Here is an 18,474-nt window from a genome sequence, read left to right as displayed (position 1 = left end):
TTCTAGATTCCAAGGGGAACATCTCAGCATCTACCCTGTCAAGCCCCCTCAGAACCTTATAAATTTCAATAAGATCACCCCTCAATCTTCTAAACTCCAATGAGTATAGGCCTAACCTGCTAAACTCAAGACAAACCCCTCATCCCAGGAATCAGCCTAGTGAATCTTCTCTAAACTGCTTCCAATGCAAGTATGTCTCTCCTTAAATAGTGTGACCAAAACTGTACACAGTAGTTTCCTCAACTAAAATTCTGCATTCCTGGCAACATCTTCATAAATCGGTAAGAGTGTCAGAAAACAGTCGAAGCAAAGTTGTTTTGTTGGGACTAGAGGAAGGTATTCAGCAGAGATGCCCAGGACCACAGCTTTTCTTGATCTTTATTTAAGAAGAGACTTGGGTGCACAGGGCACAATTTCAAAATTTGCCAATGACAACCTGAAAATATTGTGAACTCTGGGGAGGATAGTGATAGACTTCAAGAGGACATACAGGGCTGGTGAAATGGGCAGACACATGGCAGATGAAATTTAATGCAGAGAAGTGTGAAATAATACATTTTGGGCATAAGAATAAGAGGCAATGTAAAATAAAAGGATACAATTCTAAAACGGGTGCAGGAGCAGAGCGACCTGGGGGTGTATGTGCACAAGTTGTTGAAGGACAGCGCAGGTTGAGAAAGTGGTTAATGAGGTATACACAATCCTGGACTTTACAAATAGGGGCATAGAGTACAAAAGCAAGGAGGTGATGGTGAACCTTAATAAAATGTTGGTCTGGCCTCAACTGGAGTATTGTATCCAACTCTGGGCACCACACTTTAGGAAAGATGTGAAGGCATTAGAGAGGGTGCAGAAGGTTTACAAGAATAGTTCCAGGGATGAGGGACTTCAATTACATGGACAGACTGGAGAAGCTGGGGTTGTTCACTTTAAAAAAAAAACAGAAGGCTGGGAGGAGATTTGATAGAGGTGTTCAGCATCAGGTGGGTCTGGACAGAGTAGATGGGAGAAACTATTCCTGTTGGCAGAAGTATTAAGAACCAGAGGACACTGATGCAAGGTGAATGGCAAAAGAACCAAAAAAGCAACATGAGGAAGAAATTCTTTACACAGTAACTGGTTAGGATCTGAATGCAATGCCTCAGGAGGATGGTGGAGGCAGATTCAATCATGGCTTTAAAAAAGGAAATTTCTATACTTAAAGGGAAAAAAATTATAGGGTGCGGAGTGGGACTAGCTGAATTGCTCTTGGAGCTGGGACAAACATGAAGGGCTGAATGTAAGCATTTTATGATTCCATGATCTGTTCTGTGCCCTCATGTGACACGTCCTCCCTGTAATGCACTGATCAGAACTGTATGCAATACTGTAGCTGTGGTCTAACTAGTGTTTTATATAGTTCTAGCATAGCCTCCCTGCTCTTGTACTCTAGGCCTCAGCCAGTAAAGGAAAGTATTCTGTATGCCTTCTTACCCGCCTTTAGGGATCTGTAGGCATATACTCCAAAGTCCCACTGTTCCTCTACACTTCGAATCCTACTATTTATTGTGCATTCCCTTACCTTGCTTGTCCTTCCCAAATGCATTACCTCACTTCTCCAGAATGAATTTCATCTGCCACCTTTCTGTCCATCTGACTAGTCCATTGATATCTTCCTGCAATCTACAACTTTCTTCATATGAAGAATTTTCATATCATCTGCAAATTTCTTAAATCAAGTCTAAATCATTGGTTAGATACAATGAACAGCGAGACACCCAGTACTGAACCCTGCAGAATTCCACTGGAAACACACCCCTCAACCAGAACCCTTTGCTTCCCACCAGCTAATTTGCCACTCTGTTGGATCCCATGATCTTTTAATTTTTTGACATGTGGAACTTGTCAAAAGCCTTCATCCACCCTCCTGGTTACCTCCTCAAATTTGATTGAGATGGCCATACATGATTCCCTTAAATCCACACTGACTGATTAATCTGCACCTCTCAATGATTTATACCATGTTTCAGAACCTTTTCCAATAACATGCCCACCTCGGAGGTTCAGTTGGCTGGCCTATAATTACCCTTTTTTAGTGTGGAAACGCATGTGTGATGAACTCTTTAGCTTCTCCTTGAATGGCTTCCACTGCTCTGACAAGGATTTAACCTTCAAGTAACTGTTTCAGTCCACTTTTGTCAAAACATGTCCACTTAGTAAAACTGGCCTTTCCAAATTTGTAACTTTTACCCATAACTACTCTAAATCTAACTGAATTATGATCACTCCCACTAAAATGGTCTCCCACAGATACCCCTTCCACCTGCCCAGATTTAATCCCTATAACTAAGTCAAGAACTGTCCCTTCTCTTCATGGGCTTATGACCAGGTGAGAAAAGGTGCCTAGGGGTCTCTTTCAGCCTCCACCTTAAAGCCTGGCTCAGGTATAAAATTAAAACCCACCCGACCACAGACAACCCAAACCTGACTTGAGCCCACGTCCTTTAATTTTTTTTTTGCGCCTGACCCGGCCCGAATATCCTTCATCCGTTCTGGCAGCAGGTTATTCCTACAGATGGAGTTGTGGGGAATCATGGGTAAGCCTGATCCCGTGACTTCCCAGAAGCAGCACTGTCCAGCCCAACCTGATCAAAGCCCAAATGCTGGACACTGAATATAGACCCAAACCATATAGTCAGGTCTAGTCGGCTTCGGGTCAGGTAGCCAGGCTTTACTTCACCTGGCCTTATTCTAACAGGATTTAAATTTTAAACACAGTTTTGAGCTCTCCCTTGGTGAATCCTTGTTCGCTGCTTTCCAATTATAAAAGGCAAAGAAATGAGCACAAAGGCCTTCTTAGGTTTATAACAAAAAAGTGAAATTTATTAAACTTAAACTCTAATTCTGTTAACACCTACAGATACACTCCACGCCCCATGCTAGCATGCATACACGATACACACATGCAAATAGAGACAGAAAAGAGAAAAAGAGAGAGGTTTGAGGCAATCTCTGAAGAGGGGTTTTTGTTACTGTGCTTCAAGCTCACTGTAGTCCTTGCTTGTAGGTAGATCTTGCTTTTCGTTGGGGCCCAGTATTCTTCTTAAACCTTGTTCACTGTAGGAGACTTTTCTCTTGGGGTTCATATGTCTTCAATGGATTCTGAAGCTGGTGAGATGATGAGAACAGACAGGAGAGGTCTTTTCCAGTCCAGAAGCAAACAGCTTTCTCAGTTCAAATTCAAAAAACTCCAACAGCCAGCCATGTGACTGAACTGGTCTGAGCACGTGTGTGTGTATTCAGCCACCTTAGCAGTTAACCTGGAATGCTAGCTTCGCCACCTTCAATGTCTAGTAATCAAAAGTCCATTGTGGATTAAATTGGAGCAGGGAGTGGCCCCTTTGTCCTTTCCAAGCACTGTGTTATATGCAAATGTCTTTCCGTTCAAGGGCCTGCTGTTCTTTTAAAGCAAGTTCTTTTTTCACTCCAGTAAGAGTTTAAAAATTAATGTTCATGTGGCAAAATATATGTGCCTCATTCTTGCTACATATTTGCCAAAAAAGTTCTGAATGCACTAAGAATGTGGTACTCTCTACTTTGTAGAACAAATTTATCCCAGTTCATATTAAAAAGGTAGCTGAAATACCCAAATACTGCCCTTCAGTAATTTGACTGCATATTTGCTTTTTCTCTGACTGTTTGGGCATTCCAGCAGTGTGATGGTCCTTTTTGCTCTTTAGTTCAACCCATGTGGCTTCATTGAATGCTCCTTCCAGTCGTTCAGCCTCTTCGCAGCTGTGATTGTTTCTTTAACCAATATTGCCATCCTCCCTCTTAAAAAAAAAATTCCCCCTCTATCCAATCTGAAAATCCTGCAACCAGGAATGTTGCACTGCCATACCTGCCCTTCTTTAAGTCACATTTCAGTAATAGCTATGATAGCATACTTCCAAGTGTCTATTTGTGCCTTCAGCTCATCTGCGCTATTCACTAGACTCTCCTGGCACTGATGTATATACCACTAATCACTGAAGAACTTTGTTATCCATTTTCTACTGTTTCCTTAACCTTCCATAATCACTTACTAATTTTCTGCCTTTTATTTCTAGTTTTGCTTCTTTTCCTTCCAATTCTGGTGAAACTTGTTTGTTCACTGAGCTTATCTGGTCTGCTCAGTGGAAATCTCAAATCAAATACATGAAGGATGAAAAACGATGATTTGTTTCAATTAAAAATTCTAATCTGCGGACACAAAGCATTTGAGCTGTAGCTTCAAAACCACCAGGCCAGGCCTCCTTAGCATTCATCTCGAGGGGAAACAAGCACCCCGGTAGCCTGTTGACACCAGCTGATACTGGGTGGAGAAAACTCTGCATCCCTCTGTCCAGTACTCTCCTAAAGTGGTAAGTGGGGTCCTATTCACGAGAGCCAGATTGGCATTTTGAATAGGTCTGCTGCCCAACTCAGGTGTGCACACGAGCCATGCATCAGGAGGCCTAGATAAAGATTGCAGCCGCCACAGCAACAATGGGAGCAGGGCAGTGTGCATCATTCTCCACTATTTTTGGGCTTTGTTACAGAGAACCTAGAAAAAGACACTGGACCACTGAGTACTTTGCCCAGACCAGCTCTTGCTTTACATTGGGCCATGGCAGCTTTATTCTGATAACACTCAAGATTTGGTGAGAAGGTCATGAAGTCAAACTGCACTACATGACTTGGCACTTCAGTGAATGCTGAAGGAGTACTGTCACTAGTGTCACCCTTGGGACGAGATGTTAAACTAAGTGAATGTAAAGATCAAGATACCATGTAAAAAGCAGCAAATCAGACAAAGGCCAGAAAGTAATCCCTGCCTTGATCTCTAGCGCTTGGTTATCAACCCAAAGAATTTTGCTCCACATACCCCACTTATATTTCAGAAGTACTTTACATGGAAGTGGTCCTGCAATATTCTGGCTGTTAGAGTACACACTACATTATGGTTTGGATTCAGAGCTGATGGCATGACAAGAACTGCATTGCTGGCTTGTACAGATAGCTGAAAACAAAATGGCTTTGACATGCAGCAATACTGATGGCAGCCACTTACATTTCAACGCTATGCCTCTTGACAGCCGCTGAAACAATGCCTTGTATTTATATAGCTCCTTTCAACTTAGAAAAAACATCCCAGACTCTACATAGGAAAAAATAAAAAGCTGATGTTAAATGACTGTTGGAAAGTTGACTGTAGCAATTGTCATGCTAGGCCCCCACCTGCCAAGAATGAGGCACATTAATTTTGTCATGAATATTGATTTTAAACCGTCACTGGAGTGAAGAACGGACTTGTTAAACAAATCAACTGTGGCGAGAAAATACATTTGCATATTAACAGACAGTGAGTGGAAGGGCAAAGGAGCATCCCCTGACACATTCAACCCACAATGGACCTTGATCACCAGGTATTGTGTGTAAGAGGAGCATTCCAGAGACTAAGGTGATACAATCCAAGATGTGGTCAGACCAGTTAGTCACATGACTAACTGGCTTGGCAACCTGGGGTTTTCAGAATTGTACAAACAGTTTGAACTGAGTGGCTGTTTGCTCCTGGATTGACAAGATCTCTCCTGTCTGCTCCCATCTCTTTCCCAAGCCACAGAAGACACGTGAACCCCAAGAGAAAAGTCTCCTACAGCAAACAAGGTTTAAGAATACTGGGCCCCAACAAAAAGCAAGATCTATCCATGATCAAGGACTATACAGTGAGCTCAAAGAACCATAACAAAAACTCTTCAGATATTGCCTCAAACTTTTCCACTATTTTTCTTCTGCTCTTTTCTGTATCTATTTGCAGCAGCGTATCGCATATGCATGCTAGTGTGGGCATGTCATGTATCTGTAGGTGTCAACCGAATTAGAGCTTAAGTTTAATAAATTTGAACTTTTCTTTAAATCTAAGAAAGCTTGTACGTGCTGGTTTCTTTGCCTTATAATTGGAAAACAGTGAATAAGGATTCACCCGGGGGGAGCTAAAAAAACACTTTAAAATTAAACCCTGTTATTGGAAGACCAGGTGAAGGCTGAGAGGGACCCCGAGACACCTTTCTCACCAGGTCATAACACAACTGAAAGCTTGGTCAAAGACAGGTTTTAACAAAGCTTTTATTTAAAAAAAATGTGGAAAAGGGATTTAGGAAACAAGTTACAAGGAGTATGGTTGAGGAATCTAAAGGCTCTGCCACCAATGTAGGATGGAAGAGGGAAGTTTTGCAGAAGGAAACAGTTGGACCAATGGGTTTAGGAGGGCACACAAGGTTTGGTGAAGTTATTATGTTAGGGTGGGATAAAGCTGTTGACAAACTAAAGACTTAATTCAATGCATTAGGATACATGCAGGCCACATAGATGAGCGAGAACAAATTGAGTGGAACTTTATGTATATGATACAAACAGATGAGTTTTGATAGAGTTTGAGGGAGCAGGATGGGAGGCTAGTAATGAAGATGCTGGAGAAATTCTGTCTAGCAGTGACCAAAGCATGGATAAGGGTTTTGGTAGTAGGACAAGGTCAGGGTAGAAGTGGAGTAAGCAGTCTTGGGTGATGGATAGGATACAGGGTTTGACTGCTCAATTCTCGATCATCTCGGATAGCAACTTTTTTATATGACCTGGTTCAAACAGAGTGAGTGACCAGAAAAGGAGAATAGAATCAGTGATAAAGTGGTGTGCTCCTAGAGGCAGATTTATGGACTTGTTACAACATTGCTGTTGTATGAGTTATAAAAAGTGAAATACTCGTCATTTAAATACCCCATTAGACCATTATTAAAAACAGAGCAATGCTCTCCAAACACTGCTTGTTGAATCCAAGTAGTTATCTTTGAAAATGGAACAACACTAAGGTTCAAGCAGAGTAAACAATCTGCATCATTCTGCACTTTCAAGAGCATCAATGTTTTCAGCCACTTCCTCTGTTTGAGCTGCCCTTAACAGCTTGGAACTGTTAAAAGACATTGGGCAAGTGTCTCACTCACTGGGAAGCAGTTCCATAGCACTTCGGGAAATCTCAATTTCCCATTCCACCATCATGCACCTCACTTTTAAAAGCAAAAGTTTCATATACATGTGCTTTAGCTTCATGTTTGATTTCCTGCAATTGTTATAAAAACATAGTAAAGTTAACTGTAGCATGCATGGCTTTGCTTTAATTAGGACTACATTATTTAAATAGGGCTGCAATCAGTGCCACTGTCTCAAGTCTTGCTCACTTCCCTTGTGTTGACAGCTTTCGATTTAACATATCTTTCTGATATGCTTCTAATTACCTGGATTTGGGTATACAGGGAATAATTTCAAAAGTGAGTTTTGTCATCTGCAAGTGTAGTAAACAGTGAGGAGGATAGTGATAGACTTCAAAAGGACAAACAGACTGGTGAAATGGACAGACATGGCAGATGAAATTTAACAGAAATGTGGTGATTGATTTTGGTAGGAGGAATGTGGAGGTAATATAAAAAAAAAGGTACAATTTTTAAAGTTCGTGCAGGAACAGAGCAAGCAAGGTGTATGTACACAGTCTTTGAAGGTAGCAGGACAAGTAGAGAAGGCGGTTAAAAAGGCATACAGGATCCTTGGCTTTACAAATTGAGCAAAAGTACAACAGCAAGGAAGTTATACTAAACCTTTAAGTCACAGGGTTGGCCCCAGCTCCAGCATGCAGCTAATTCTGGACACTACACTATGACTAATGCCAAAACCTTGGAAGTAGTTTACTAGAATGGTCAAAACACTCAGGTCAGGCAGCATCTGTGGAGAGAGAAGCAGAATTAATGTTACAGGTCTGTGACCTTTCATCAGAACTTCTGATAGGTCACAGACCTGAAACGTTAACTCTGCGTCTCTCTCCACAGATGCGGTGATCTGCTGAGTATTTCCAGCACTTTGTTTTTAATTTCAGATTTGCAGCATCTGCAGTATTTTGCTTTTACTGTATGAGAATTCAGTTACACGACAGTAGGGAAACTGGGATTGTTGCATAGGTTAAAGGGGAATTTAGATAGGTGTTCAACATCATGAATGGATTTGATACCATAAATAAGGAGAAACTGTTAAGTGACAGAAGGGTTGGTAATTAGAGGACATAGACAGCCTCCTTCTCTGTACTAATTTATGATTCTGGTTAACTGGCAAAACAAACAGAGGCAACAGGAGGAATTTTTTTTTTTTTAAAACACAGCAAGTTATTATCTGGAACACACCTCCCGAAAGAGTGGTGGAGGTGAATTCTATAATTTTCTAAAGGGAATTGGATAAATACTTGAAAAAGGAAAGTAATTGCAGGGCTACAGGGAAAGAACAATTGAATAATTCTTTCAAAGAGCCAGCACAGGCACAAAGGGCCAAATGGCTTCCTCCTGTGCTGTACCATTGATTGTACAGAATCAGAATTTCAATTGACCCCAGTTAAAACTTACTGATCCTTATTGAATAAACAAGAACCTTCAGATTTTCCCTCATGAAATAAACCAGTTTAAAAGCCATAAACAAATATTTTATTCTCACTAATAAATTACTAACAGAATGAATAAGGACATAAATAAGAGCAGGAGTAGGCCATTGATCCCCTCGAGCATGCTCCAGCATTCAAGATCATGGCTGATCGGATCATGGTCTCAACTCCACTTTCCTGCTTGTTCCCCATAACCCTCAACTCCCCTGTAGTTCAAAAACTCTGTCCATCTCAGCCTTGAATATGTTTAATGACAACCTCCACACCTCTCTAGGGTAGAAAATTCCAAAGATTCACAACCCAAAGCACAGAAAGTCCTCCTCATCTGTTTCAAAGGGGAGACCCCTTATTTTGAAACTGTGCCCCCTAGTTCTAGATTCCCCATGAGTGTAACACCCTCAGCATATACCCTGTCAAGCACCCTCAATCGGTGTTTCAATAAGATCACCTCATTCTTCTAAACTCCAATTAGTACAGGCGCAATCTGCTCAACCTTTCCTCAAGACAATCCCTTCATTTCAGGAATCAACTTGATAAACCTCATCTGAACTACCTCAAATGCAATTATAGCCCTCCTCGAATAAAGAGGCCAAAGCTGCATGCTGTACTCTAGTGAGGATGTTTGCTTTAAGTTAACCTCTCCCTTTTGGTCCCCAATTTTCAGGATGGTTTTAGTGTCTTCTACTGTGAAGACAGATACAAAAATATTTGTTCAAAGACTCTGCCATTTCCTGGTTTTCCATTAATTCCCCAGTCTCCCCTCTAAGGGACGAACACTTACTTTAAGCCACTCTTCCTTTTTATATAACTTGTAGAAGCTCTTACTGTCTGTTTAGATTGAATAATCTAGTAAGAAATATATTTTCCCCCCCCCTGTATTTTTAAAACTCATCCTTTGCTGGTTTCTAAAATTTTATCAAATCTTCACTACACTATGCCTTTTCTTTCAATTTGATACCATGCTTAACTTCCTTACTTAGCCATGGATGATTCATCTTTCTCCATCTTTGTTTCTTAATAGACTATATCTTCATTGAGAATTATGAAATATCTTAACTGTCTACCATTGCTCATCTACCATCTTACATTTTAAGCCGTTTCCCAATCGACTTTAGCCACTGTTTCCGTACTCTTGAAATTGCCTTTAAGTTTAAGACACCAGTTTCAGACCCAAACTTCTCACCCTCAAACTGACCGTGAAATTTTATCACGTTATGATCACTCTTGCTGAGAGGATCCGTTCCTGAGGTCATCAATTCATCCTGACATTACACATTGCCAGACAGAAAACAGCCTTTACTCAGATTGGTTCCACAACATACATTTCTAAGAAACTGCTCCAAATACACTATGAACTCGTCCTTTGTCACTTGGATTTGTCCAATCTGTAAAATGATTCAAGTTGCCCACTATTATTGCAGTCCTTTCTTACAAGTCCCCCCCCATTTTTTCTTGATTTATACTCTCCTACAGCATAGCTACTGCTATGGGGCCTATAGACTACTCCAATCTGATTTGAATTCCTTGCTATTTCTTACCTCTGCCCAAAATGATTCTACATCTCAATATTCCAAGCCAAGATAATTTCTCCCACACCACTGTGTTACGAGGTGGGAGGAGCGCACTGTTTTTTTTTTATATATAGTTCCACTTCTCCACAGGTCACATGTATTTAAATGTTTACCCAGTTACCGACACGGTGAATCATGTTCTGTTATCCCGGAATACAATACACCAACTAGGTTTCTGTAATAAATAGAATTATCAGTAACCGCACACACGCAAATACTTGCTGATTCTTAAAAAAAAAAACAGAAAGAGGTCAGTTGCCCCTTTTTGGTTTAGCATCACAAATACGCGTAGATGGCAGTCTCTGGGATCTTCCTAGAGAAGTTCTTTTCCGGGGACATTGAGGATCAGTTCAGCAAGCTTTCCAGCAGAAGCGCAGCAACAGGGGTTTCTGGCAGGCTTTTCAGGAGGAATGCAGCATCAATTTTTCTATTTCTTACACTCGCCAAGAACTTCTTAAACAGATGGAAAAGCTGGCAGGCTTTTCAAAGAGATGGAAGAGTGTGCTGATGGTGACTGATCTCTTGAAGGGAGCTGGGGAAAACCGGCCAAAACAGTTCACATTACCACATGTCCAAAGTGACCCCAATATATCTTGACCTGTCATTTCTCTGTAAACCTTCTCCAAGTCAAAAAGCTCCTGCTGGGTATTTATCTGAAGACAGGTGACCTTCAGTAAGCGAAGTTCATAAACCAAGTCAAAGAGACCTTCCAATGACCCCAGTGGAAAAAACATCTATTGAATCGTTTTCAGTTTTCCTAAATAAAACAATGTCCATAATTCTAAAATACATGAGTCATCAAAAAAGTACTTAAATATAGAAGCACCATAACAACTGAGCCATACATTCAACCCTCCAATCTTAGTGACCCTATACGTATTTGCTTGAGGCTCAGGTAGCAATCTAAAGATGATACACCATTGTGGTTCTGCTTTTCAAATTTAGCCCCTAGTTGCTCATGCTCACTTAACAGAACCTCTTTCTTGGTAGCAACTGGATCATTCCCCTCCCACCCCAAGCTCTCCTCCAGCCCTCTGGAAAGGTCTTTGACCCTGGCAACAGGCTGGCAACACAGCCTTCAGGATGCCTGCCCTCAGCAGCACAGAACAGTATATCCCCCTAACTATACTGTCCCCTGACACTACTACATTCCTTTTTTACACCCCCAAACTGAATTGTCCTCTTGTACAACAGTACTGTGGCAAGTTTGCTCATCCAGAGAAGACAGGAGTTGATGCCCACAGCTGGACTGCAAAGTGACTTCAGTATCTGATTGCCAATACAGGAAGTGCAGTGGAGTGGGAGAGTTAGCTTTAACAAAATCAGACACAGCACAAGAATGAAAATTTAAAACAGAATAAAAAGGGGGAAAATGATCACATTGATAAGAAAATAAAACGTTACTCTTTAAATAGCTTTAAAAAAACTATTTGATCTGGCTGTCAGCACAGGACAGGCCTGAACTGACCGCAGGAGGCTTAGGGCTGCACATCTTCCACAGCTACTGAGAACGACCTCCCCCAGCAGCTTGATTTTTACTCAAACTTATATTTTCTTATTTTAAAAAAATGAAGAGTCTTCCAGAAGCTGCTGGAAATTTCTGACCTTTTGAAGACAACCACATTTTGGAAGGGGGATTTCTGGTGGTACAGGACTTCTTCCACCTCCAGTGACATAGCTTGACCCGGCCAGAGGGTGGAGGTTTCCGTGAACCAGCCGTTCTTGATGGTGTCCATCGCTGCTGGCCGGTGTTTGCAAGCCGCGCTTTCCGTCTCTCTGCCTCGACAGGCGGAGGAGGAATGAAGGGGCCTAACTGGCCCCGCCGTCCAGCTTTATCACCGGCCACCGGCTGAATGACAGCGATCTGCACCAATCGGCTACCGCTCCCAGCCGCGCGGTGACGCCCAGCCAATCAGCGCGGCGGACAGGGACAGGGCGGGGTTAACAACTGAAGGTTGTGCGCTGGACAGCGGAGAGCGGCAAGAGGAGAGGAATAGGAGGGAATGAGGGAGAAGAGGAAGGAGAACAGGAGGGGGAGAGGGAGAAGTAAAAGAGGAAAAACAGGAAGGATGAGGGAGGGAGAACAGGAGAGGGAAAAGAGGAAAAACAGGAGGGGTGAGGGAGGGAGAACAGGAAGGGGTGAGGGAGGGAGAACAGGAAGGGGTGAGGGAGGGAGAACAGGAAGGGGTGAGGGAGGGAGAACAGGAAGGGGTGAGGGAGGGAGAACAGGAAGGGGTGAGGGAGGGAGAACAGGAAGGGGTGAGGGAGGGAGAACAGGAAGGGGTGAGGGAGGGAGAACAGGAAGGGGTGAGGGAGGGAGAACAGGAAGGGGTGAGGGAGGGAGAACAGGAAGGGGTGAGGGAGGGAGAACAGGAAGGGGTGAGGGAGGGAGAACAGGAAGGGGTGAGGGAGGGAGAACAGGAAGGGGTGAGGGAGGGAGAACAGGAAGGGGTGAGGGAGGGAGAACAGGAAGGGGTGAGGGAGGGAGAACAGGAAGGGGTGAGGGAGGGAGAACAGGAAGGGGTGAGGGAGGGAGAACAGGAAGGGGTGAGGGAGGGAAAACAGGAAGGGGTGAGGGAGGGAGAACAGGAAGGGGTGAGGGAGGGAGAACAGGAAGGGGTGAGGGAGGGAGATCAGGAAGGGGTGAGGGAGGGAGAACAGGAAGGGGTGAGGGAGGGAGAACAGGAAGGGGTGAGGGAGGGAGAACAGGAAGGGGTGAGGGAGGGAGAACAGGAAGGGGTGAGGGAGGGAGAACAGGAAGGGGTGAGGGAGGGAGAACAGGAAGGGGTGAGGGAGGGAGAACAGGAAGGGGTGAGGGAGGGAGAACAGGAAGGGGTGAGGGAGGGAGAACAGGAAGGGGTGAGGGAGGGAGAACAGGAAGGGGTGAGGGAGGGAGAACAGGAAGGGGTGAGGGAGGGAGAACAGGAAGGGGTGAGGGAGGGAGAACAGGAAGGGGTGAGGGAGGGAGAACAGGAAGGGGTGAGGGAGGGAGAACAGGAAGGGGTGAGGGAGGGAGAACAGGAAGGGGTGAGGGAGGGAGAACAGGAAGGGGTGAGGGAGGGAGAACAGGAAGGGGTGAGGGAGGGAGAACAGGAAGGGGTGAGGGAGGGAGAACAGGAAGGGGTGAGGGAGGGAGAACAGGAAGGGGTGAGGGAGGGAGAACAGGAAGGGGTGAGGGAGGGAGAACAGGAAGGGGTGAGGGAGGGAGAACAGGAAGGGGTGAGGGAGGGAGAACAGGAAGGGGTGAGGGAGGGAGAACAGGAAGGGGTGAGGGAGGGAGAACAGGAAGGGGTGAGGGAGGGAGAACAGGAAGGGGTGAGGGAGGGAGAACAGGAAGGGGTGAGGGAGGGAGAACAGGAAGGGGTGAGGGAGGGAGAACAGGAAGGGGTGAGGGAGGGAGAACAGGAAGGGGTGAGGGAGGGAGAACAGGAAGGGGTGAGGGAGGGAGAACAGGAAGGGGTGAGGGAGGGAGAACAGGAAGGGGTGAGGGAGGGAGAACAGGAAGGGGTGAGGGAGGGAGAACAGGAAGGGGTGAGGGAGGGAGAACAGGAAGGGGTGAGGGAGGGAGAACAGGAAGGGGTGAGGGAGGGAGAACAGGAAGGGGTGAGGGAGGGAGAACAGGAAGGGGTGAGGGAGGGAGAACAGGAAGGGGTGAGGGAGGGAGAACAGGAAGGGGTGAGGGAGGGAGAACAGGAAGGGGTGAGGGAGGGAGAACAGGAAGGGGTGAGGGAGGGAGAACAGGAAGGGGTGAGGGAGGGAGAACAGGAAGGGGTGAGGGAGGGAGAACAGGAAGGGGTGAGGGAGGGAGAACAGGAAGGGGTGAGGGAGGGAGAACAGGAAGGGGTGAGGGAGGGAGAACAGGAAGGGGTGAGGGAGGGAGAACAGGAAGGGGTGAGGGAGGGAGAACAGGAAGGGGTGAGGGAGGGAGAACAGGAAGGGGTGAGGGAGGGAGAACAGGAAGGGGTGAGGGAGGGAGAACAGGAAGGGGTGAGGGAGGGAGAACAGGAAGGGGTGAGGGAGGGAGAACAGGAAGGGGTGAGGGAGGGAGAACAGGAAGGGGTGAGGGAGGGAGAACAGGAAGGGGTGAGGGAGGGAGAACAGGAAGGGGTGAGGGAGGGAGAACAGGAAGGGGTGAGGGAGGGAGAACAGGAAGGGGTGAGGGAGGGAGAACAGGAAGGGGTGAGGGAGGGAGAACAGGAAGGGGTGAGGGAGGGAGAACAGGAAGGGGTGAGGGAGGGAGAACAGGAAGGGGTGAGGGAGGGAGAACAGGAAGGGGTGAGGGAGGGAGAACAGGAAGGGGTGAGGGAGGGAGAACAGGAAGGGGTGAGGGAGGGAGAACAGGAAGGGGTGAGGGAGGGAGAACAGGAAGGGGTGAGGGAGGGAGAACAGGAAGGGGTGAGGGAGGGAGAACAGGAAGGGGTGAGGGAGGGAGAACAGGAAGGGGTGAGGGAGGGAGAACAGGAAGGGGGGAGGGAGGGAGAACAGGAAGGGGGGAGGGAGGGAGAACAGGAAGGGGGGAGGGAGGGAGAACAGGAAGGGGGGAGGGAGGGAGAACAGGAAGGGGTGAGGGAGGGAGAACAGGAAGGGGTGAGGGAGGGAGAACAGGAAGGGGTGAGGGAGGGAGAACAGGAAGGGGTGAGGGAGGGAGAACAGGAAGGGGTGAGGGAGGGAAAACAGGAAGGGGTGAGGGAGGGAAAACAGGAAGGGGTGAGGGAGGGAAAATAGGAAGGGGTGAGGGAGGAAAAACAGGAAGGGGTGAGGGAGGAAAAACAGGAAGGGGTGAGGGAGAAAAAACAGGAAGGGGTGAGGGAGGAAAAACAGGAAGGGGTGAGGGAGGAAAAACAGGAGGGGTGAGGGAGGAAAAACAGGAGGGGTGAGGGAGGGAGAACAGGAGGGGTGAGGGAGGGAGAACAGGAGGGGTGAGGGAGGGAGAACAGGAGGGGGAAAGGGAGAAGAGGAAGGAGAACAGGGGGGGAGAGTGAGTGAGGGAGAACGGGGGGAGAGTGAGTGAGGGAGAACAGGGGGGGAGAGTGAGTGAGGGAGAACAGGGGGGGAGAGTGAGTGAGGGAGAACAGGGGGGGAGAGTGAGTGAGGGAGAACAGGGGGGAGAGTGAGTGAGGGAGAACAGGGGGGAGAGTGAGTGAGGGAGAACAGGAGGGGGAGAGGGAGAACAGGAGGGGGAGAGGGAGAACAGGAAGGAGAACAGGAGAGGGAGAACAGGAAGGAGAACAGGAGAGGGAGTAGGAGAGGGAACAGGAGTGAGGGTGAGGGCAAAGAGGAAGGAGAACAAGAGGGCTAGAGGGAGCAGCAGCAAGAGGGAGCAGGAGGGAGTGAGTGAGGGAGAAGGAGTGAGGGAGCAGGAGAAGGGACATGAGGGAGAAGAGGAAGAACAGGAAGGTGAGTGGGAGTAGGAGCAGGAGAGAGTGTGAGGGAGAAGAAGAAGGAAAATAGGAGTGTGAGAAGGAGCAGCAGCAAGAGGGGGCAGGAGGGAGTGAGGGAGTAGGAGAGGCAACAGGAGGGAGGGAAAGAGGGAGAAGAGTTAGGAGAAGAGGGGGGAGAGGGACCAGGAGGGATAGCAGCAGGAGGGAGAGAGTAAGAGGGAGCAGGAGGGGGAGAGGGAGTGGGAGGGGGAAAGAGTGTGGTAACAGAGAGAGAGAGTGGCCTCGGGAGGGGGAGAGGGATTGGCAGCAGGAGGAGGAAAGGAGGTAGCACCGTGAAGGGAGTGACATCAGGGTGTGGCACCATGGAGGGAATGAACCTGGGTAGTGGCGGAGGATGAGAGAAAGTTAGGGAGAAAGTAAAACCAGGTACTGGGGAGAGGACAAGCTTGGCATCAAGGAGAAAAAGAGCAAGTAATACTGGGTAGTGAGGGGGCTGAACTGAAGAGGGAGGTACTGGCAATGAGCTTTGGACAGACTGGCATTCGGCATGGAAAGAGTTCTGCAGACCATTTTGGATGTTTTGCATGTGCTGTGGCTCCTTTACGGACACAGAAACTTACTCAATGGAAGAAGCTGAGAGGATGAGTTATATGGAAAAGAATGAGCAACACTGACTCCTACAAACATCACTGTGAGAGTGGAATGTTTGGGTGGAACTTGGTATGTGAACAACCCAAAGATTGGTGACAAACCTAATAAAATACATACCTAACCTTTGTACGATCTGTTTCATTCTTACTCATACATATTTTAGGATAAGCCCATTCATAAATCATTTGTTTTTCGGACTGGACAAAGTATATAGTGGGGTTCCCCAGGGGTCAATGTTGGAACCACTGCTTTTCTTGATATATATAAATGGCTTTATAAATAGGGGCATAGAGTACAAAAACAAAAGTTATGATAAACCTGTATGAAGCACTGGTTGGGCCTCAACTGGAGTATTGTGTCCAGTTCTGGACACCACACTTTTGGAAGGATGTTAAGACATTAGAGCAGGTGTAGAAAAGATTCACAAGAATGGTTCCAGGGATGAAGGTCACTGACCTGAAACATTAACTCTGCTTCTCTCTCCACAGATACCGCCAGACCTGCTGAGTATTTCCAGTGTTTCTTGTTTTTATTTCAGTTAGGTGGATAGGTTGGAGAAGCTGGAGCTGTTCTCCTTGGATGAGAAGATCACAAGGGGATTTGATAGAGATGTTCAAAATCATGAAGGGTCTGGACAGAGTAGATAGGGAGAAACTGTTCCCATTGGCCGAAGGATCCAGAACCAGTGGACACTGATTTAAGGTGATTGGCAAAAGAAACAACAACGACATGAGGAAAAACTTTTTTACGCAGCGAGTGGTTAGAATCTGGAATGTGCTGCCTGAGAGTGCGGTGGAGGCAGATCAACTGAGGCCTTCAAAAGAACTGAATAATTATCTGAAGAGAAAAACATTGCAGGGGTATGAAGAAAAGGCAGGGGAGTGGGACTCGGTGAGTTTCTTTTGCAGAGAGCTAGCAAGGACATGAAGAGCCGAAAGGCTGTCGTCTGTGCTGTAACCATCTTAAGATTCTATGTAAGAGACTAAATGGATAGAAACTAAACAACATGAGTCAAGTGTCGGCGGGTTTGTTCACTAATGTGTTAGGCAAGTACAAATAAAATCATGCAGAAATTGTACCCAAAATGTAAATTGATGAATGCAACCATTTGTGGAAAGGTTGTCCTCCAGTGGAATTTCTTCTTGTGGACTATAGCTGCCCAATATTCAATTGTTTTCCAGTCTTTTCTTTAAATGTGTTCTGTTGGCTGGAATTTTCTGTAATGTGATGGATAAAAAAGGGGCCCAAAAACATACAATTTGTCATGACGAGTATTATTAAATTATGGTACCTGACTGTAATCTGGTTGCACAGTGCATTGAAACAACAACAGCTTGCACTTTTTTATAACATGTGCTAAGGCACTTCATAGATGTGTAATCAGACAAAAATCTACACCAACTCAAAAAGGAGCTCTGAAAGTGGGCGACTAAAAGCTTAGTCAAAGAGATGGGTTTTAAGGAGGGTGTTAAAGGAGCAGAGGGAGATGGAGAGGTTTAGGGAAGGAATTCCAGAGTTCAGGGCCTAGATTCCTGAAGGTACGGCTGCCAATGGTGGGCCAAAGAAATTTTGTGATCCATAAGAAGCCAGCATTGAAGAAACACAAAGCTCTTGGAAAGTAATAGGGCAGAAGAATGATACAGAGGTAGGATGGGAGGAAGTCATGGAGGTATTTGAACATGAGGGTGTGAAATTTAAATTTGAGATGTTGAGGAATGGGGAGCCAACGTAGGTCAGCAAATAGAGGGGTGATGGGTGAGCAGGACTTGGTGTGGGAAAGGATACAGACAGTGGAGTTCTGGATGAGTTGAAGTTTATGGAGGTTGGGAGATGGCCATGGGAGCATTGGAATAGTTACGTGGAAGTATCAAAGGCCTGCATGATGGTTTCAGTAGCAGATGGACTGTGATTGAGAGGTAATGTTACGGAGCTAGAAGTAGGAATTCTTTCTCATGTAGAGGATATAGATTAGAAATTCAGTTTGGGGTGAAATACAATAGCAAGGGTCACAGATTGCCCACGGAGGAGGGACCCCCCACCCCCCCCAAGCCCATAGGGAGGGTACCTCATATTACTGGGCGACCTCCCTGTGTGGCGAAGGACACCCAACCACTGGTTAAATCCCAGCGGCAAGGGGGAAGAGGCCCTTAAGTGTCTGTCAATAGGTCACTTAAGGGCCTCAATTGGCCTCTGGGCGGGAAGGCCTGACAAAATTACTTGGTGATGGGGAGGCGATGAGCCGTCCACCCGCCTCCGACCCCACCTCAGAGGACCCCATAAAACCCAGCCCAGTGTGTAAAAACTCAAAATTATAATCACAGCAACTATAATTTCCAGATTACAGGTTTTTGCTGTAAAAAGGTTCAAATAATCATAAAAATAAATAAGTTGTGTAAGT

The 18,474-nt window shown here is 46.0% G+C and overlaps 1 protein-coding gene across 1 annotated transcript in view; it reads right to left on the bottom strand.

Moving 5' to 3' along the window:
• srm (spermidine synthase) overlaps positions 1-11,916 on the bottom strand; it is a 38,409-nt gene extending 26,493 nt beyond the window's left edge. The window contains exon 1 of the mRNA XM_068017506.1: positions 11,650-11,916. Coding sequence (XP_067873607.1) covers positions 11,650-11,780 — 131 coding nt within the window. The 5' untranslated portion in view covers positions 11,781-11,916. The remainder of the gene's footprint in view (positions 1-11,649) is intronic.
• Between the last annotated feature and the right edge of the window lie 6,558 nt (positions 11,917-18,474).

Source organism: Heterodontus francisci, chromosome 37 (assembly GCF_036365525.1).
Source record: "Heterodontus francisci isolate sHetFra1 chromosome 37, sHetFra1.hap1, whole genome shotgun sequence".
NCBI classification, from domain to species: Eukaryota; Metazoa; Chordata; class Chondrichthyes; order Heterodontiformes; family Heterodontidae; genus Heterodontus; species Heterodontus francisci.
The sequence above is the reverse complement of the archived record's forward strand: the minus strand, read 5'-3'. Positions and strand labels throughout refer to the sequence as shown.